At 26.5% G+C, this 22,594-nt stretch overlaps 1 protein-coding gene across 1 annotated transcript; it reads right to left on the bottom strand.

Moving 5' to 3' along the window:
• Window positions 1-1,197: 1,197 nt before the first annotated feature.
• LOC110607277 (UDP-glycosyltransferase 84B1) lies at window positions 1,198-10,400 on the bottom strand. The gene is made up of 3 exons (XM_021746364.2): window positions 10,393-10,400; window positions 2,970-2,985; window positions 1,198-2,819 (listed from the first exon to the last, which is right to left on the bottom strand). Exon 3 carries the CDS (start codon window positions 2,807-2,809, stop codon window positions 1,367-1,369), a length of 1,443 nt encoding a protein of 480 aa, XP_021602056.1. The 5' UTR covers window positions 2,810-2,819; window positions 2,970-2,985; window positions 10,393-10,400; the 3' UTR covers window positions 1,198-1,366.
• Between the last annotated feature and the right edge of the window lie 12,194 nt (window positions 10,401-22,594).

Genomic DNA, 22,594 nt, shown 5'->3' with positions numbered 1-22,594 from the left:
CATTTGCAAGCCACATTGTTCAAAATCACATCAAAAACCCATAAGCTCATCATAAGCTACACATGCATTTTCTAACCCATGAACTTGCATAAAACTTGTTTAAAACATAAAGTAAGCTAGAGATCGACCCTTACCTCTTGAAGATCGAGGGTGGAGGCGATCTAACTTGGAGTTGGAAGAGATTTGAGTTCTTGAACCTCAAAACTCCAAAACTTGCTCAAAACTCGGAAATCTTCAAAACAAGATGAAAACTAGTGAAGGACTCGAAAGATCTGAAGGAAAAGACTCAAGATCGGTGAGGGGCGGCGGAGAGCTCACCTTGGCCAGAAATAGGGAAAAAACTCGCCCGTTTTCGGCTAAGGGACCCTTTTATAGTGGCTGGCCAGGCCACGTTCGGGGGCCGAACGTGCCTCCGCATGCATGCCATGTTCGGCGGCCGAACTTGAGGTTCGGCGGCCGAACCTGGACTTCCCTCACTTATGCTTTCGGGGGCCTAAAGGTGCTCCCGAAGGCATGCATGTTCGGCGGCCGAACCTGAGTTTTCCTCCAAGATTATTTTTATGAAAAAAAAAAAAAAAAAAAAAAAAAAAAAAAAAAACTCATTTCCATTTTACTTAAAACCATGAAATACCTTAAAACATTTTATGAAAACATGTTTCTACCCTACTAGAAACTTCCGACATCCGAGATTCCACCGGACGGTAGGAATTCCGATACCGGAGTCTAGCCGGGTATTACACAAAGCTTCCTATACAGTCCCAGAGCAAACTTCCTACGCTATACAAGTTAAACTTCCTATACTGTACAAGATAAAGAATGGAAGAAAATATATTCACATGAAGTACGCCACCACATTGGAAGTGACAGGTCGTCAAACGCGAGACATATTGAACAGGTCGACAGGTCGTCAAGACTGGAGATAGGTCGAATAAATCGACAGGTTATCAAGATGCCAGACAAGATACAAGACAGGTCGAATAGATCGGATCTAGGATAAGTCGTCAGATCTCAAAGAGATTGAATACAAATCGTTACGTTGTCTGGTTGATAGGTCGCTCCCAACAAGATATTATTTTATTTTTTAAAAATTAATTACATATAATTAAAGAGTAAATACAAATTTCATAATACTTATTACTTTTTTTCTTTTTAATATAATTATAAGTGTTTTATTTAGAACATTTAACTTTATTTAAATGATAAGATTATCGAATTATTTATTTCATAATTATGAGTATTACCTTCTTTCTTTTTTTTTCTAATAATCATAAAATTAACATTGACCCTACATCTTATCACAAAACGACGAATCAGAGCATGTGGAACTTTTTCTTTATCCTTATACAATTATTATTCGCACAACATTTTATGGAGTTGCATCTGAGCATCTTCGACCACTAATCTCGTGAACAAACAGTTGAATATTCCGATCCGACAAGCCACCGCAGGCCACCGCTTCCCTCGCTGCCCGTTTCAGCTCCTTTGCATTGGCTTTGAGCTCCTCAGCTTTTGGTCCATCCATAATCTCCATTATGCATCTTTCAATTTCACCGTCGCTAATACTCCCATCTTGGTTCGCCCTAAGCCTTAGACCTATACGGAAAACATCAACAATAAGCTTTGCATTTGTTGGCTGGTCGGTCCACTGAGGGTATGCGATCACCGGCACGCCGGAAGCTATAGTTTCAAGGAGAGAATTCCAGCCACAGTGTGTTACAAAGCAAGCAATTGCTGGTTTTGTCAGAACCTTGGTTTGTGGAGACCATGAAACAACAAGCCCTTGATCTTTTGTCTCCTCCAAGAATCCTAATGGAAGCTGTCCCTCCCCAGCTGGAATGTCTGGTTGCTTAACCACCCATAAAAATGGATGCTTAGAGTTTTTTAAGGCTTTTGCTATGCTCCCCATTTGTTTGGCAGATAAAACAATGACACTTCCAAAAGATACGTATATAACTGAAGAAGGTTCTTGCTTATTTAACCATTCAAGGCACGTATCTTCTGCTTTCCACATCTCAACACCCATGTCCTGGTCGTCGTCTTCGCCGAGTAGTGATGGAGGGACAAGAGGACCGACGGGACGAATCGGGAAGTGCTCAGCCATGGACTCAATAACATCGTTTTCTAGCTCAAAGAAAGAGTTCCCAAAAACCATTTTGTACTTCTTCAAGTTGACGAACATTTCAGCCAATAATTTAGGGAAGCTACCAAATGGATTTGAAGGAAGAACAAAAGAAGGCAAGTCTTCTGTGCGCAACAATGGCAGGCCTGGCAACTCAACACTCATTTCAGGGTTTGTCAAGGTAGGGAACGAGTTAAGGTTATTGTAGAAGCGATAATAAATGGCGTAAAGTGCACATGGTTGTATCCAGAGCATGGCACAAGGGATTCCAAGATCGGCGGCGACATTGATTGCCCACGGGACAAAGGGATTGTTTATGATACAAGCCAGCTTCTTGTGACCATTCTCGGAGTAATAATCTTTGATAAGATTGGTGAGATTAACGGGTCCAAAGTTTGCTAAGGACTCCATATAGTTGTCTATGTTGGACTTGCGGTCGTAGTCCAGGCTTAGGCCATCGGAGAAGAAGAGAATTTGGACTCCAGAGATTGTGATCGAGGTTGTGGTGGAGGAGTTGAGTGTTGATGACTTGAGCATGCGGTGGCGGGCAAATTCAGTGGTGGCAAGTGTGACATGAAGACCTTTAGAGATCAAGCGTTTGGCTAGACTAAGCATGGGATTTATGTGACCTTGAGCAGAGAAAGCAACCATTAGCACATGAATTTCTTCTTTGTTTTCCTCCATTGTCATGGGCTTGCACCTGAAGAAAGATAGATATGGGAAGTCAGAGATATAAAACTGTTATTAATCGTAGCCTGTATTTAAAATATGAAAAATTCTTAAATGCAAGAGATAATGAAATTGCATCTCATTAAAAATTTAAATTTTGAACAAAATATCAAATTTAAACCTTATAGATAAAAGCACTCCTAGGCTTAGTCTGATGGTAAATGCATCCGGTAGCATCAGCTCGACTCAAAATTAATGTTTTAATATAACATTCGAATGTTCAGGAGTTTAACTTAAAGAAAAAAGAAAAAAAAAACTTTACACCGGAGCGAAGACAACTAAATTCAATTTGAACTTTTTACTGGAACCTCAATCTATTAAATCCAAATAAGTAATTATCTAATAAAATATTATACTTTATAATTTTTAATTACTAAATTTGTTTTATTCTTAAGGATAAAATTTAAAATTTTATTGACAAAATATTAAATTAAGCTTATTTAAATATAAAAACTTAGAAATTTTTTAACTTTTTCCTCATTTATGCATGTCTCTCATCTCATGTATAAATATATAGACAATATTGCATTAATTGGGTTAATAAGACAAAGATTTGTAAGTTGGAAACAAGCTCCGTAGGCAATGACGCAATCCCCGGTGCCACGTCTTTTGTTTTGTTTTGTTTTGTTGTCTTTTACAGTCCACATAGAAAAATCCAATAGGATGTCCACTTGAAGCTTCTATAAAATTGTACAGAAATAATCGCTTTTTTTATATAGTTCAATTAAGAATATAAAATATTTCCTTTAAATGTTAAAAATGTTTTATATTTAGATATTTAAATTTAAATTTTTAATTAAGTAAAAAAATTATACCATTTTATCTTACTTTTAAAATTAAAGAATAATCGATTTGCTCTAGCAAAATATTTATTTGTAATTCTCTATTCCATTGACACAACAAGCCCGCAATATTTATATTTAATGGTGAACAAAATATATATATTTTTTTTATTTGATATGCCAAATTTAAAAAAAAATTAAAGAAATAAAATTTTTTTTAAAATTTTTTTAACAAAATTAATAATATAAGAATTTAAGTCTTTTAAATTTTTGTGGGAATTGATTTTGAATTAAAAATAAATCTGATCAAAATTATTAGAATTTTGTAAAAAATGATTTTACTTAAAGTTATTTACATTAAAATTATTTAATTAGTTATTAAAAAATTATTTTCTTTTTTTACCTTTAATTTTATTTTTATTTTTTATTTTTAATTAATAATTACTTTTTACAAAAATTATTTTAATTTCGTACTAATTATTAATATTTAATACATTTATAATTAATATTAAAAAATTTTATTATATTATTTTAATAATTAAAAAATAATTTTTATGTTTTTAATAATAAAAAATTATGTAAAATTCAGACTTTAAATTTAAAAATATTAATAATAATTTTTCAATGAATGTGGTAAAAATATTTATTATTTATAAGAATAAATATTTATATTTTATCTAAAAATATTAAAAATGATGAATAAATTAAATTAATTTAAATTTTATTATTAATTTGTCTAATATAAAAGAGTTGAATTAAATTCTATTACATTTAGATTAATTTTAAATAAATTAATTTTTTTTATGAATAGAGATGAATTGTATTTTATTTTGATAGAATTCAATTTTTTTCTTAAAAAAATGGCATACCAAATAAAAGTATAAAAAAAATTAAACTATTAATCACTATCTAGTATTTACACTTACTAAAAATAAAATATACATTTAACAAATTTAAATTTAATATAATTACTTAGTAAAAATAAAATTTTAAATTTTTATTTAGCTAAATCAATAAAAAAATCAACTTTAAATTTTTAAAAAAGTTAATTTTCCTGTCTAACATCAGATGTAAGAAGAAGTAGAAACCATGAAAACTGGGCTGGGAAGAAGACCGAAAGCTAGAAGGCCTCTTCTTCTTTTAGCGGAATGATATGGACACATCCACTAACAATTGTCAATTCCTTTGGCAATTGGCACTCGTCGAACTTTTTTACGTCGGCTTACGAGTTGTCTAGCCCATAATTCCAAACCCATGTAAGCATTTGTTGGTTAAGCCCAAATGCTTTACTCAATTCTTCCAGTGGAAATGAACTTGGTATTAACCATTAATTTTACTTTGTTTATTTTCTATTTACAATTTTTTTTTTTTTCAAATAAACGGAGCACTAATTGCAAAATATTGTAAGTTTCATAGTTAAATTCAAACCTAATCAATCAATTGAACTGGTATACAGTAAACTGACTCCAAACCAATATAGATTTGTATTTTTTTTTTTCCTCAAAGAATCTAGATTTATAAATGAATCAAACTAAAATCTATTGGGTCAAATATATAGTTTAATAAAACTAATAAAATTTAATTTAATTGAATAATTATGTTATCAAATAAAATAATATTAAAAATTAATTTATATTTATAATAATTTTAGTTTAATATAATTTAATTAAAAAATATAAAAAAATTAATATTTTTTAAAAAAATTACCATTTAATCCCTCTAATATACAGAAACTCACTAATTAATTTTTCAATTTTAAAAAATACATTAAAACTTCCATTACATTTTAAAAAATATACTAACTAGGCTCTCTGTTTAGTCATTTAAGTATTAAAAGAAAATTTTAAAATATTTCTATGTGAATGAACTAATTATTAAACTTTTTAAAAATTTAAAAAAATTAACTAATAAATTTTTTAAAATTATATAATTCATATCAAGGGTATTTTAGATTTTTTTTATAATACTTAATTATTAAAATTAATGAAAATACTAACTAGTAGAATTTTTAAAATGTCAAAAACATTTTAATGAATTTTTAAAATGGCGATCTACAGCTAGCAACATCACAAAAACAATTTCTATTGAGTTTTAACTTTTTATTTTAATAATTTAAATTTATATATTTTGATTTTTCTTATTTTTCTGAATTTGAATATTAAATTTATTAAAAATTTTATTTATTTATGGAGATTGAGTTTGAGATTTTTTTTTAAAAATTTTAACAAAATTAAACTTTAAAGACTAAAGTGTTCGAATTTGAAAAATAGAGAGACAAATCTATTAATCATGTAATATTTTAGGGACGAAAATGTATTTTTTTCTTTCTATTATTTGAGAGAGAGACCTATAAATTTGTAGAAATTAAATTTTAGAGGCTAAAGTATTAGGTTCTAGAAAGAGCAGTTCAGTCATTTTTCTGCCACTAACGGCATTTTTTACGGAAGAATCTATAATTTTAACGAAATTAAATCTCAAAAATGAAAGTGTTAGATTCTAAAAATAGAGAGATGAATCTGTTAATTATATTTTTTCTGATAAAAAAATAATTTTTTTTTAAAAAGTATTGTATAAAAATTCACCAAAAAATTTAAAATGTATTGATAATCCGTTAGATATTAAAATGAGCTAATAATTTATAAATTTATATAATAATTGATATTGAAATTTGCTAAAATATTTTAAATTCATTAATAAATTTATTAATAATTTACTAATAAATTTTAATCTGTTAATAAATTTAAAATAATATTTAAATTATTAACCCACCCTAAATCTGTTAATAATTTATCCAAAAAATTAATAATAGATTAAAAAATTACTAAACTTCACATAAAATTAGGAATAGATTTGAAAGTTCATTACTAAACTTTACATTATATTTATAAATAAAAAAATATTAAATTTATTAACGAATGTTATTTATTAATAAATTTAAAATAAAATTTTACATAAAATTTTATATTTTTTTTAACTCACATTTTTTTCACCTACGTATTTAGTAATTAATTTCAAATCCATTTGTAATTATTGAAAAAAAAATATATATATTTTTTTTAAATTTAATAACAAAATATATTATTAAATTAATTAATAATTCACATTTATAAATATAATACCTCCTCTCTCCTTTTACCATTTTCTTTTCTTCTCTCATTTTCCTTTTTTTTACCTACTTTCTTTCGTTTCACTTTATTATATTATATTTTTTCTTCCAATTTTTCTATTATTTTCCTTTCATTCCTTATTCTTTTTTCTCTCATTCACTTCCCTCTTTTATTATTTTTTTTATTTTTCTCCATAATTTTTCTTTCACTTCTTCAATTTTCTTCCATTTCCTCTCATTTTATTTATTTTCTCTATAATTTTCATACATATTAGTTTCTCTTACATTATTTTCTTTTAACATTTTCTTTCTATCTATATTTTTTTCTATTATTTTTCTTACATTTATTTTCTTTTCTAATAATTTGTTCCTTTTTACTCTTGTTATTTCTTTTTTTCATAATTTTTATTTTTTCTATCATTTTCTTTCTTTTTCTCTTTTTTTTTTCTTTTTTTAATCATTTTTCCTCATTTTATATCAATTACTTTTCTTTTATTTCCATTTTCTATATATTTCTAATAAATATTGGATATAAATTATAAATTTAGTAATAATAATAATATAATTTTAAATCTTATTAAATTAATAAAAATAATATTAATAATAAAATTTATTATTTAACCAAAAATAATAATTAATTTTTAAATTATTTAAATTCCCAATAGATTTACTAATGGATTGCAATCCATTGATAATTTACTAATGATTTTATCAACAAATTTCATATCTGTTAATAAATTATTTTTCTCTTAATTTAAAATTCATCAGTAATAATAACGAAAATTCCGTTGATAATTCCATCAGTATTAATAATGTTTCCGTTAGTATTAATAATGGACTTAAAAATCATTGGTAAAAATTTACTAATAAATTTTTTAACAACGGATTGTAATCCGTTTGTAATCCATTGGTAGTTCGTTTACCAATAAATCCGTTTACCAATAAATCGTTACTGGATTACCAATGTAAAAATTTATTGATAATTTAGAAATTTCTTACAGTGAGCTTAGCTTATTGGTAATATAAATAAATTGAAATCGAGTGGAGTAGAAAACTTACTTGAGTTTAATATATCTGTAATGAGCTAAATTTGAGTTTTAATACACTTGAGTCCAGCTCAAACTTAAAAAATTATGTAATATGAGCTTATGTAATTTAAAGTACTATAAGAAAAGAGCCTCAAACTTGAAAATCCAGCGCCAAAAATCAAATGGTAATCACAATTATCTCGTTACATATCGTTACAATAGGTTTTGCCATTAAAAATTTAAAGAGATTTAAAAAAGTGTCCGGATCCAAATGTATTTTTGGGGAAAATATATAATATTAGTATTGCATTTGTAAATTATGAATTTTCATCGTTATCAAGGGCTATATATATAAAAAACTTAAAATTTTTTTGTTATTTTGTAATTTAATTCAAAAATTTAAATTTTGGTAATATTGTCCAAATTTGCAAACTTTATTATAATTATATCTAAACTTATAATTTGAAATGAGGAGAGTATATCTTACTTACGTGGTAATATAACGTAGATTATTTTATTATATATACTTATACGTCACGTAAATAAATGTTATTGACAAAAAAAATCTAAAATTTTTTACTGTTTTGTAATTTAATTCAAAACTTTCAAAATTAATATAATTCAACTTAAAATATCTAAATTTATCTTTTTTAATCACTAAATTTTTAAAACCCTATTATTAGATTTCATTTCCATTTGTTTGGTGCTATAAACCATAACAAAAAATTTTTCTATTTTTTAGTTATGATTTTCATAATTCTTTTGGGTTTTAATTATATTTGCTCTTAATGCAATATTTGTACTTGTGTCTGCACTAATTTATACTATTGAGCAGTAACAAAAGATTAAATAACATCATAAATAATACGACTACAATTTCTCTTTTTCTATTATATTAACATGGTTTCTTATAACGAATATAGTGAAATTTATAGTGATGAATACTTAACAAAATATTTAAAAGTAAGAAATTAATATATTCTGCTGGAACTAGTGGCAAGTAAAAAGAAGTTAAAGTTGTGGTTTTTTGTACCAAGTCAAATGGGAATAAAGAAAAAAAAATTTAGAGATTTTGCCGAATTATATTAATTTTTAAAAATTCGGATTAAATTACAAAATGATAGAAAGTTTCCGATTTTTTTTATCAATAACTTTATCTAAATGACATTGAGTATAATAAAATAATCAACGTCCTATTGTCACGTCAGTAAAACACACTTTATTCGATCTAAATTTTAAGTTTAGATATAATTGCAACAAAATTTATAATTTTTAACGATTTTATTAACTTTTAAAATTTTAAATTAAATTATAAAATAGTAAAAAAATTTAATTTTTCATTACCTAGGCCATTATCAATGATAGTTTATTGAGGATAAACGTGACTAAAAATATTTTCATAATTAAAATTATAAAATTAAATTCTAACCAATTTTGATAAAAAAAAATAGTTACTATAAACTAATATTACATGCATTTTTATTTGATTACACTTATTTTCATTTTTTTTTGGCTTGACCTTATTTACATTTAAAAAAGAAATCATACAGCATATCCTTTTTCACTATCAAAAAACAAACTATCAGCAAAGAATTTAGCGATGGACTTTACTTGCATTTAAAAAAAAAAAATAACTATATCATCAACTAATTTGCGACGATATTATAATTACATATTTTCGATAGACTAGCAATAAATTTTTAAAAATTTCGAGACGAAATTTAATCCATGGCTAATTCGTAAAAAATGTTAAAAGAAGACTTCAAACAAAAAAAAAACTATCATCTCTTTCATTTTAAAAGACCTGGCTACACCTCTCTTCTACACGATTTCTACTGTCTTCTCCTCTCCAAGTTGTTGCCATCGACGTCGTTGAAGATTTCGACAACTCCTGGGACGACGCTGATGCCAATGTTGCACCCCTTATGACACGATGCTGCCACCACTCGCGACGCGATGCTGCCACCCCTCGCGACGCGATGCTCCGCAACGGGACACCGACACCACGTTCTTCTCAGCGACACTCCTCCCCTCTCCGACACTCACTGCCTGTTTATGGGCCATCTGTTCCAACGATGATGAAAATCAGCAAAAAGCCAGATGTTTAATTGATTAAAATAATAATCATTTATTGATTATGCGTTGCAAAGCTTGCATATGTATCAAATAGATCACACGATGAATAATAAAACAATAAAATATAATGCCACATAATAAAGAATATATTCCCTGATTTTAAATTTGAATAAAATTTGTGCAAATCTTTTAATTTTAGAACAAATTATTAAAATTAAATGGTTTGAATAAAATTTTCAAAATATGTAAAAGGTTTGACTTTTTAATATAAATTATCTTTTATATATATGTCAAAAGGATCCTCATGTAATAATAAAAAAATGCCAAGTCACATCACTAAAATGACATTCTTTTTAACCTATTTTCGAATTAGGATAAAATTTATTAGAAACTATCTCGATTTTAAACTAAATTATCAAAATTGAAATATTTAGATAAAATCATAAAAAACATAAATTTTTATCTTTTTAAAGTCAATTAGCTATTTTAAAATAATAGTATTCTTTATCCTAATATTTATAATAGAGAGAATATAAGCTTATATAGGACCACAATTTTTGCTCAGATTGAGTTATTACTATGCAACTGCAAACATGTGATATGTTGGTTGCATTTTTCGGAGATGGGGTTTAGGGACGAGTTCGTTTATAGGACCTTTAAATTGGATATCCTGATAATGATGATTTGCGAGTAAGGCTTGATGCTTATTTTATTTTTATCATATTTGTTTGCTCTTTATCAACAATTTTCTTTTTCTTGGAAAAGAAATAGGCCTTCCAAATAAAGAGATTTGGCTGACAGGGGATATCCAAATGTGTATATGTAAATCTAATTTTACAAATTATTTTTTAGACTATTAATTGTGAAGATAATAATAAAATTGAAAAAAATTAAGACAATAAAATTAAATAGCTTAACAAAGCAAAATATACAAAAACAATTACTATTAAAAATTATATTACATCGATTTCATTTGGATCTTATTCAATTCATTCATACAGTTAACTATTCAACTTAATTACCAAAACTATAACAAATAATCCTAATCAATTAATTCATTAATAAGTCAACTTTAATTACCAAGAGTAGAGTAAATAATCCTAAAATAATTAATCGTCTCTCTCGAATAATATCAAATTAATTTACTAAAAATTATTAACCGTCTTTTTATAATTTGATAATCATTTAATTAATTTTTCAAATGGATTATTTTATCTAATACTTTAAAAGTCAAATTTTTATTCCCAATCCAATTAATATTACTATGATATTTAATTATTTATGGGATACTTAAACATTTTCTTTCAATATTAATCTCAAGATAAAGTCATTAAGTATCTATAAAAGTATTAAAAAAGTATTAATCTAAAAAATTGAATAATAGTTTAAGTAAAGCTAAGTCAGCTCAGATAAATTAAAAAAAACCCACCATCCAAGCTACATCAATTAACCTAGCAAATGAATTTAGTTGCTTATAATAAAAAATTCAAGAACAAGTTCACTTGATAAATTATCCAAAATCATAATCAAATAATTTTAAAAAATAAATCAAAAGAATAAAAGCAAAAAAAGAAAAAAAATATAAATGTGTGCTTCCTCCTTATAGATATCCAAATCTTCCTCCTTAAGTTTTCCATCATCTATACTGCGTGAAACTCTTTAAAAGTGACTCAAAGATCCTCTAATCTCTCCAATACCATGTATTTATACTACTTACACTTTTATTATGTAACTTAGGGGTAAACTTTGAAAACAACTGTTTTAATAAAAATAAGAGTTTTATCGTGCATTTAGTGCCCGAAACATGAGGTAGAGGGTGAAAACACATGTCTACCCGTGTTTTTTACCGTTTTCTATAATTCTTTCTTTTCATATAAAAACATGGGACGGAAGGCAAAAATACAGATTAACTAAAGATAATACATGACTGTCCCATGTTTTGTTTATTTCTACAAAAATGCTCATAACTTTTTCAAGATTCTTTTAGTGTGGCTCCTTTATTCCTTGATTTATTTTAACCTAAAAAAATAATAAAGATAAATAAAAAAATAGAATAGTAAAATAAAACATAAACAATTAATAAAAATAAGGAAAATCAGTGAAATTAAATGATCCTGCTTCTAAAAATATATGACTAATTATGCAAATTATCACTACATCAAATAATTTGCAGGATTATTCATATATCTTTAGAACCACATCTATTTAATTTCATTAATTTTTCTTATTTTTATTAGGTATTTATTTTTAATTTTAGTATTGTTTATTTTATTTATAACATTTTTAGCTCCCTCTTACTTATTTAAAAGTTTTTTATTATTATTGATATATCAAATACTTAGTCTTTGCTTAATTGATAGGCTGGAACACACTATCAAAGTAGGTTACTAGGCTAGATGTAGGTCCGCTTACTATATTAAAGCAAGTAAACCATCATCTATAAAACTTTCAAGTCAAAAGTTGGATAGATTGTTGAAAAGATGTAAAACATTAATAATGAAATCTTAATTTGTCTAATGAAATTTTCTAAGACATTCTTGAGGATTAACATATTTTCACTCTTTGGAATCTTCTATATACACCTAGTTAAGAGGCTTCATTAGCTCTTATAATGTTCTTACTTCAGAGATATATATGTTATGTAATCTAACTTTATTATGAAAAATTCTATATTTATTGATTTTAAAATACTAGTATTCTTTATGCTATTACTTATAACAGATAGGAACATATACTTACATGACACCAGAAATTTTGTTTGGCTCAACTTGTTACTCTGTTGTAGCTGCAAACATGTGGTCTGTTGGTCACATTTTTGCAGAGATGGTGCTTAGAGATGAGTTTGTTTATGGGACCTCTAAATTGGATATCATGATCATGATTTGCGAATAAGACTTAGATGCTTATTTATTTTGTTTTTATCATATTTTTTTTCTTCTTATAAACAATTTTCTTTTTCTTGAAAAAAAAAAGTGCCTTCCAAACAAAGAGATTTGGCTGATAAGGCCATACGCAGAAGTGTATAAAATTGAGTAATAAAGTAGTGAGTAGAATATCATATCCATAGGAACTGAAAATTAAATACCAAAATATATGTAAATCTAATTATTATTTATACTACTAATTATAAATATAATAATAATAAAATATGCAGTAATATTAATATTAAGAACTAGAGTACCTTGATTTCAATTGGACTTGATTCAATTAGTTCATCGAGTTAATAATCCAACTCTGATTAAGAGCAAATAATCCTAAAGTAATTGATCCTTTCTCCCCGGTAAGACCAAATTAATCAAGTAAAAATTATTACTATATTTTTCAAGCACCATGCTTATTTTGTCTAAGGCTCCACATGTCAACTCTTTATTCTTAATTCAATTAATATTCTTGTGATATTTAATTCCCTCTTTAGTGCTTAAACATACTTCAATTGGGTCTACCCGTGTTCTTTCTTGTTTTCTTCAATTCTCTTCCTTTCACATGAAAACATGAGGCAGAAGTTAAAAATACGGGGCAACCTAAGATAATACATCATGTTTTTGTCTGTTTGACATAGCATGCGTTCAAAAGTAAACCTAAATAGGTTTAGAAAAAAGTATATAATTTTGAAGAGAAAATAAGCTTTCTCACAAAATATAACGTTTGCCTTAAATAGGTGTACAAAAAATTTAAAAAACCCTAAAACATTCATAAAAAAACTTTAGAGGCCATTTTGAGGCCCTAAATATTGTTTTTGGGCCTCGTGACGAGCCATTATATAGTTAAAAGTAAATAACAAATGTAGCTCTCAGCTTTTCAAATTGGGGACTTAATAGCGATTCTAACACACCTAGTAAAAATTATGACTAAAATGCTTTTTGCCGCTAAGTGGATGCGTTTGGATCGATCCACCCATTCTAAATATTTTGGCCTATCTCGTCCTCATTACTGTTCCTACCAAAAATCCTCCTAACTTTTTCAAGTTTTGTTTAGTGTGCCTCATTCTTTTCTTTGATTTATTTTAGCCTATAAAAATAAGTAGAAAGCACCAAACAGTAAAATAAAATATAAATACTTAATAAAAATAAGGAAAATCAATAAAATTGAATAGATGTGATTCTAAAAATATATGAATAATTATGCAAATTATCACTATATCATATGATTTTTATAATTATTCATATATTTTTGAAACAACATCTATTTAATTTCATTGATTTTTCTTATTTTATTAGGTGTTTATGTTTAATTTTAGAATTTTTATTTTTATTTTTTTGCTGTTTTTACTTGTTTTTATTATTTTTATAAGTTAAAATAAATCAATGAATGAATGAGACATACTTTAAAAAAACTTAGTTTGGAATAATTTTCGTAGAAACAAAAAAGACATAGAGAATCTGATGTTTTTATCTGAAATGAAGAGAATCAAAGAAAACACCAATGAATATGGGTATACCCGTGTTTTCACTCCCTACCCTGTGTTTCAGACACTAAATGCCAGACCAAAACCGTATTTTTGTAAAACAACTTGGTTTTTTAAGTTTACCCCAAGGCTATGGGATAAGAATCTCAATCCTTATAAATACATCATATCACATGTTTGCAACTACAGAGTAAGTCAAGCCAAGCAAAATTTCTGGTTCTATGTAATCCTATGTTCATAAAGAATATTATTATTTAAAATAAAAAATATAGATTTTTTTAAAAATAAATTTGAAGTTAGATAATATTTATACTTTTGAAATAACACCATGATAGCCGATGAAGGCTCTAGTGAGCTCAAAATTAATTTTTAACACTTTTCCTTTTAAACTTTATTTCCTTTTAAACTTTATTTCCTTATAAAGAATCTCCAAGAGTGGTAATATGTCATCCCTCAAGAATTTGTCTTAAAAAATCCTATAAAACAAATTAAATGTCATTATTAATGTTCTATGCTTTTTCTACAAGCTATTCAACTTTTAACATAAAAGTTTTATAGGTGATGGTTACTAGCTTTGATATTAAACAGACCTCTATCCAGCCTAGTGACATACTCTGATAGAGTTTGACTTAAAAACTTCTCATGAAGCAAATATGTTCATTTTGGATGAAAGAGTATTCTAACCTATCAATTAAGCAAAGACTAAATATTTGATATATCAATAAAAAAAATTATAAACCCCAATAAATGGGAGCTAAGAATGTTAGAAATAAAATTAAAAAAATTCTAAAATTAAAAATAAACACTTAATGAAAATAAAGAAAATCAATAAAATTAAATAGATATGTTTCTAAAAATATATGAATAACCATGCAAATTATTTGATATGGTCATAATTTGCATAATTATTCATATATTTTTGGGACCACCTTCATTTAATTTTATTGAATTTTCTTTTTTATTAAGTGTTTATATTTTATTTTACTATTTGGTGTTTTTAGTTATTTTTATTATTTTATAGGTTAAAATAAATCAATGAGTGAAGAGGCACACTCAAACAAAATTTGAAAAAGTTTAGTGTATTTTTTATAGTAACATACAAACACATGGGGCAGTCTTGTATTATCTTAGATTTTCCCATATTTTTACCTTTTGCCGGATGTTTTCATTTGAAACAAAAGAGAATGGAGGAAAATCGCAAAAACAAGGAAGACCGTGTTTTCACTCTTTACCCCTTGTTTTAGACACTAAATGCATGATCAAACTCCTATTTTTGCAAAGAAACATGATTTTTCAAGTTTATCCCTAAGGTTATGAGATAAAAGTTTCAATGTGGTACAAATACATCATATCACATGTTTGCAACTGCAAAGTAAAGAGTTGAGCCAAGCAAAATTTCTGATTCCATGTAAGCCTATATTCTTAACTGTTAAATAATAGGAGAAAGAATATGCCAATTGATCAAGAAGACCCAACGTTTGTACATATTTGTATTTTAATTTAATTCTTTTAATTTTAGTTTAATTGATCCAACTTTGCATTTTAGTACAATTTTAATCCGTCTGCAAACTCTTAAATTTGATAGTCTATGTGTCAATTTAATAGTCTAGTTGGCATGCTATATTATTATTATTATTATTATTATTATTATTATTATTATTATTTATATAAACTAATGAACAAATGATCGAAAAAGTCCCAATATTTATATTATTTATAGATTTTTTAACAACTGTAAAACAAAATTTATAACAGTTGAAGATGTGAACTACATATTTAATAATTAAATTGCTTATCTTGAATTTTGATTTTGAAAATTAGCTAAACATTGAGTCAATTTATTTAAAATTTAAACATTTGAATTAAAATATAAAATGACACAAACTTTAGGCCTTTTTCAGCCAATTGGCCAATTAAAAATAATAGTAATAATTAACATAGCATGCTTGACTACTAAATTGCCGCATATACTGTCAAAACACAAAGGTTGGGCCAATTAAACTAAAATTAAAATAATTAAATTAAAATACAAATATGATTAAACTTAGGTCTTTTTGGATCAATTGACCTAAAGAATATCACTATTTTAAAATAAGAAATATAGATTTTTAAAATAAATTTGAGATTTTATAACATCTATACCTTTGAAGTAAGAGCACCATCATAGTTTATGAAGCCTCTAGTGAGCCCAAAATCAATAATTTTTAACTCTTTCCCTTTTAACATCAAATTGCTCAACTTTAGATCCCATGAAGAATCCCAAAAAGTGGCAATATACTACCTCTCAAGAATTTTTGTTAAAATACCCTATAAGAAAAATTAAGATGTAATTATTAATATTCTACGCCTTTTTTATAATCTATCCAACTTTTGACATGAAAGTTTATAGGTATTGGTTTACTCACTTTGATATTAAATGCATCTTTGTCTAGCATAGTGATATACTCTTGGTAGAGTTTGATCTAAAAACTCCATTACGAAATATATGTGTTCATTTTGAATGGAAGAGTATAGAACCTATCAATTTAAACCCCATTAAATAAGTAAGGAGGGAGTTGAGAATATTATAAATAAAACCAAAGATTCTAAAATTAAACATAAACACTTAATAAAAATAAGGAAAATCAATGAAATTATATGGATTTGGTTCTAAAAATATATGTATAGTTATGCAAATTATTTGATGTGGTGATAACATGATTATTCATATATTTTTGAAACCACACCCATTTAATTTCATTGATTTTTTTTTATTAAGCATTTATATTTTATTTTACTTATTTTTATTTTTTATAAGTTAAAATAAAGCAAAGGGAAAAAAGTTAAAAAAACTTAGAGAAACATGCAAAAACATGGGGCAAACCTCTATTATCTTAGATTACTTTGTGTTTTTACCCTCTGCCCGTGCTTTCATATGAAAGGAAGAGAATAGAAGAAAACAAAAAAAAAAATATGGGGTAGACTCGTGTTTTCACTCTTTATCCTGTATTTTAGGCACTAGATGTGTGATAAATTCGTATTTTTATAAAGAAACTTGGTTTTTCAAGTTTACTCCTAAGGCTATCGAGTAAGAGTCTTAGTGGTGTATAAATACATCATGCTTGAGAGTTTAGAGGATGTTTGACTCATTTTTTAAGACCTTTATATGGTAGAGATTGCAGAAAACTCAAAGAGGAAGATTTGGAGACTTAGCAGAGAAATACGCACATCTATAGTTTTTTCTTTTCTTCCTTTATTTTTTTGATTTATTTTTTAGAATTATTTTAGGATGATTTTAGATAATTTGTCAAATGAATTTGTTCTTGAATTATTATGAGCAACTAAATTCTTTTGCTACTTGACTTTATTGCTTGGATTCTGGATTTTTTTTAAAATTTATTTGAGTTGATTTCTCTTACTTAAACTATTATTCTATTCTTTAGATTAATGTTTCTGAGTATTTTTTTGGATGTTTGAATGATTTTATTTTTAAATTAATAGAGGAAATATTTAAGCACCAAATAGAGAATTTAATATCACAGAACTATTAATTAGATTACGAAGGAAGATTTGACTTGTGAAGTCTTAGAAAAAATAATCACGATATTTGAAAAACAGATTATTGAAAGATATGTAATATTTTTAATTAATTAATTTGGTCCTACTTGGGAGAGAGAGTCAATTATGAGAGGATTATTTGCAATTAAAGCTGGATTATTAACCATATGAATTAATTGAATAGATTATAAGTGAAATCAAAGTAATATAGTTCTTAATATTAATTATTTTTCTGTATTATCTTGTCGAGTTATTTAATTTCATTGTCTTATTTTATTTCAATTTTACTATTATCTTCATAATTAGTAGTCTAAATAATAATTAAATTTACATGTATTTTTGTACTTAATCAGTCCTGTGATATGATACTCTACTTACACTTTATTACTTGAGATATTTTATACATGTGTGGATATAGCCCTTTCAGCTAAATCTCTCATTTGGATGGCCCATTATGGTTTTTCAAGGAAAAGAAAATGGTTGATAAGAAGCAAAAAAAAAATGATAAAAATAGAATAAATAAACATCAGACTTACTCGCAAATAAAAATAGAATAAATAAACATAAGACTTACTCGCAAATCATGATCATAATATCCAATTTAGAGGTCATAGCATGATGGTAGTCGAATCCGTTAATTAAAACCTATTTTTCTTTTCTAATTTAATAATTTTTTTAGACAGAATGAATGAATGTCGATCCCATAGTCATGATAAGTGAGGAAAAGAAGAATTGTTTAAAAAGAAAAAAAAAAGAATGGAATTTCAATTAGAAAATTTGATTTTAAGATAGAGAAGAAATAAAATAATGTGATTGCATGATGAAATAAATAAATAATTTAAAAGCTCAGCTAAAATTAATTTAGAGGTTTTCAGTTAATTGTTGATTCAAAAGATAGTTCATTTAATTTTCCCACCAATTCTTAATCTTAAATTAATTTACAAAGCGCTAAATTAATTTTTAATTAATTTATAAAGCCTAAATTAATTTCTAGTTAATTAACAACTCCAACAAGTGTATAGATTTAATTAATTAATTGCTTTAAGAAAAGAAGAATCCAACTTGATTAACAATTGCAAGCAAATTATTTAAATCAAATCATTCAATTTTTTAACATAAATTCTATGTTAATGGTTACTTGTATTAATCCAATTAAATAATTAATTACATATTTGAGTTAATTAGCATTATTTTGTCTATTTAGGATATTCAATAGGCCTCTTGAATCTCTAAAAATATGGAGGTTAAATAGAAAAAGAATGAAAATATAATTTAAGATAAAGAAAAATTAAAACCAGACCTCACAACTAATATAAAACCTAAACTTGATTTCATAATAAAATTGTAGAAAAATATAAAATCTAAACTTGATTTCATAATAAAATTGTAGAAAAATAAAAAGAAAAAGAAAAGAAGAGTCCAAGAGAAAGGGGTGAATTGAGAGAGGAGATATGATAAACAGAAAAAGAACGAAAATATAATTTAAGGTAAAGAAAAATTAAGACCAGATCTCGCAACTTTAATAAAAGTTAAACTTGATTTCATAATAAAATTGTAGCAAAATAAGAAGAAAAGAAGAGTTCTGAGGAACCAAGAGAAAGAGGTGAATTGGGAGATATGTGCCTAATTCTAGGAGGCATACCACCTAACTTTTTTTTTTTTAATTGAGATGAATCACCTGCCAAAAAAAATAAAGCCTAAGTTAAAATTTAACTATATGTTATTTAGGAATTTTATAAACCCTAGATCTATCTTCTATATTGGATTATTATGCCCATACGATACGTTCTCTAGATTGGGCAACTGCCCCCTACCACTATCATTCCTAATCAAATTTGTCTCTTTAAGGCCACCATAGCGAAAACCAACTCAGAGGACGGTTTCACTACAAGCTTCAAAACCAAAGGGAAGTTATGCGAACTCACTATCAATGAGCATCTCAATTACAATATGGCTGGGATCAGGAAGAATAGACTGGGGAGGTTAGGATTGGTGTGGTCCTCAGAATCCCTGTCGAGATGGTGGTGGTAGTTATTGTTGTCTATGGCATTGTCTTCATATTTATCATTAGGGTCTTGGTGTGGCATTTGGAGTGTTATTTTGGTGTGATTTGAGGCTCTTGCTTTCACCCCTTTCATTTGCCTCTGTCATTTGGTGTTGACGGAACTTGAAAAGCTCACATTGAAAAAAAAAAGTTAAAGCAAAATTTGGAAAAATGAAGAGGTATTGGATAAGAGAGAGAAGAAGGTTATAAAGGAAAGAAGGAGAAGCTAGCATTGTTGGCGAAGAAAATGGTATTAGGAGTGTTATTTTGGAGTGATTTGGGGCTCTTGGTTTGACCCCTTTCATTTGCCTCTGCCATTTGGTATTGATGGAACTTTGATAAAATTTTTTAAAATTTTAAAAAAAATTTGTTCAAATATGCCAAAATAGAAACTAGTGGATTAAATTATAAAAAGTAGAAGTGGTTTGGATTTCTTATGCTATTATGTAGTACTATCAAAACGGGCTTGATATCACGGACATCTCGGATCGCTCGTATTTTTTTTCAGATCAGATCTGAACAAGAGACTTGAAGTCCATTCGTGGTTTGGACTTGAAGTGGTTTGTGAACTACCCATTTTAAAAATACAGGAACAACATCATTTTATTCATTAATTTTATTTTTTATACACAAAGATCAATTTGTAAATGGTAACAAAAGAGTAGATATAGAAGATGTATCAATTTTCAAACAAGATGTTGTTAATTTAGAGAAAGATTATGTTAATTGATATTTTTCTTACTTATTTTGTTATTTAGATGATTTTAATGGGTTATACTTAGATTGTAGTTTAATTATATCTTTAAGTCATTTTTTTTTCATTTGAGGATTTTAAATTGTGAAACTTGTTAAAATTAAGATTTTTTATTGTTTTTATATTAATTTGTGTCCATATATGATGCTGGTAGGTAATTATAGTGTTTGGTTGGATTGGTAGAATGAAAAATAAAACAAACAAAAATTATGGAGTTTGAAATTTTATTTGTTGATTATAATGTCTTTTTTCATTTATTGATCATATGTAACTTTAGTTAATAGTGTTAATTTAATTTTTTTAATTTCAATTTAAATATTTAAAAAGAAAAAGGGATGTTCATGCCTTCTACATGCTTGCTGCGGGTCGAGCCGAGCCTATATATTAAAAGCCTATTTTAATGGGCTTTTTTAGGTCAGTTCATTTTGGAATTGAGTATGCACGAGTCGGACTGGACCAGAAATTTTGATAGTGCTACCATTAGGCCTCTCTACCATTTATCCAACTTTTGATATGAAAGTTTTATAGTTGATGATTTACTCACTTTTATATTAAGCGAACCCCTAGTGACAAACCCCGATAGAGTTTGATATAAAAACTCCATTATGAAGTAGATGTATTGATTTTGGATAACAAAGTGTTCCAACCTATCAATTAAGTAAAGACTATGTATTTGATATATCAACAAAAAACACCCATTAAATAACGAGAGAGCTGAAAATATTATGTTATTTTTATATCATTATAAAGAGCTTGGTTGTGGCCTTCTATTAGCTAGCTTGAGAATTATTTTTGGTCCTTTTTTTTTGTTTGGAAACTTTCAAATATATTGGTTGTAAGGGCTTCTGCCATTCTGAATAAAATTTTCAATTTCCAGTTTGCTTTTGCTTTTAATATTACAATTCTTATTCCTTACTCTGTAAGAATTGGTAGGAGTTAGTATTAATTAAGTGTTAAAGAGAGTCTTAAAAAAGAGTTGAATAAAAGTGATAGAGTAAAGGAAAAGTAAAGGAATACAAAGAGAAGCATTCTAGAAGGTAGTTGCATAGGTTGTATGTATTGGCAATTGTGGAAGATGTGCCACTTGGAAATTCTAACAATGAACGGATACTAAAAGCATAAATTGGAGCTAACATTGCAAGAGATACAATTTTGAGAATTATCTTGTTGTGCTAACAGTAGTTGAGGCAGTTTTTGCCAGATTAGGAGAATTTTCTCCTAGTTATCTTATTCTTAATTTTTTTAGTTGTTTTCTATTTGGTTCAGTGATTGAAAAGACTGAATAGGAAGTATTGGACCCATTGAACAGATTTTATCATTAGGCATTTATGTTTAATTTTAGAATTTTTATTTTTATTTTATTTTTTGGTGTTTTTACTTAGTTTTTTTTTTTGTTTTTTTATAGGTTAAAATAAATTAAGGAATAAAGATGCATCCTGAATAGAAACCTAAAAAGTTTGGAGCATTTTTTGGTAGAAATAAACAAAAAAGTTTGGAGCATTTATTCTTCAATCCTTGACTGTGAGCAACTAAATTCCTTTACTAGGAGACTTATGTGTTGTGGATTGTACATCATTTTGTTTAATTTGTTGAGGTTAATGCTTTTGAGTATCTTTGTGTTTGTTTATGTTTGAATTATTTGATCCTATGATTAATATTAGGAATGAATATTTAAAAATCGAATAGTTTTAATTTATTTGAGTTGATTTTTTTACTTAAACTATTATTTAATTTTTGAGATTAATATTTTTGAGCACTTTGTGATGCTTTGGATGATTTTATTCTAAGATTAATATTGGGAAGAAATATTTAAGAACTGAAATAGAGAATTGAATATAACTTAAATATTAATTAGATTGGAATGAAGATTTTACGCATGAGACTTATACAAAATAATTCATATTTGAAAATTTAATTAAAGCATTATCAAAGACATGTGATAACCTTTTATTAATTAATTTGGTATTATAAGAGAAATAGTCTATTACTTTAGTATTGTTTACTCTACTTTTAA

The sequence above is a fragment of the Manihot esculenta genome, chromosome 10, assembly GCF_001659605.2.
Source record: "Manihot esculenta cultivar AM560-2 chromosome 10, M.esculenta_v8, whole genome shotgun sequence".
Taxonomy (NCBI): Eukaryota; Viridiplantae; Streptophyta; class Magnoliopsida; order Malpighiales; family Euphorbiaceae; genus Manihot; species Manihot esculenta.
This window is presented reverse-complemented; position numbering and strand designations above follow the sequence as displayed.

Excerpts from the sequence above, each read along its gene's own strand:
- LOC110607277 (XM_021746364.2), bottom strand. The coding sequence starts at position 2,809 with ATGACAATGGAGGAAAACAAAGAAGAAATTCATGTGCTAATGGTTGCT.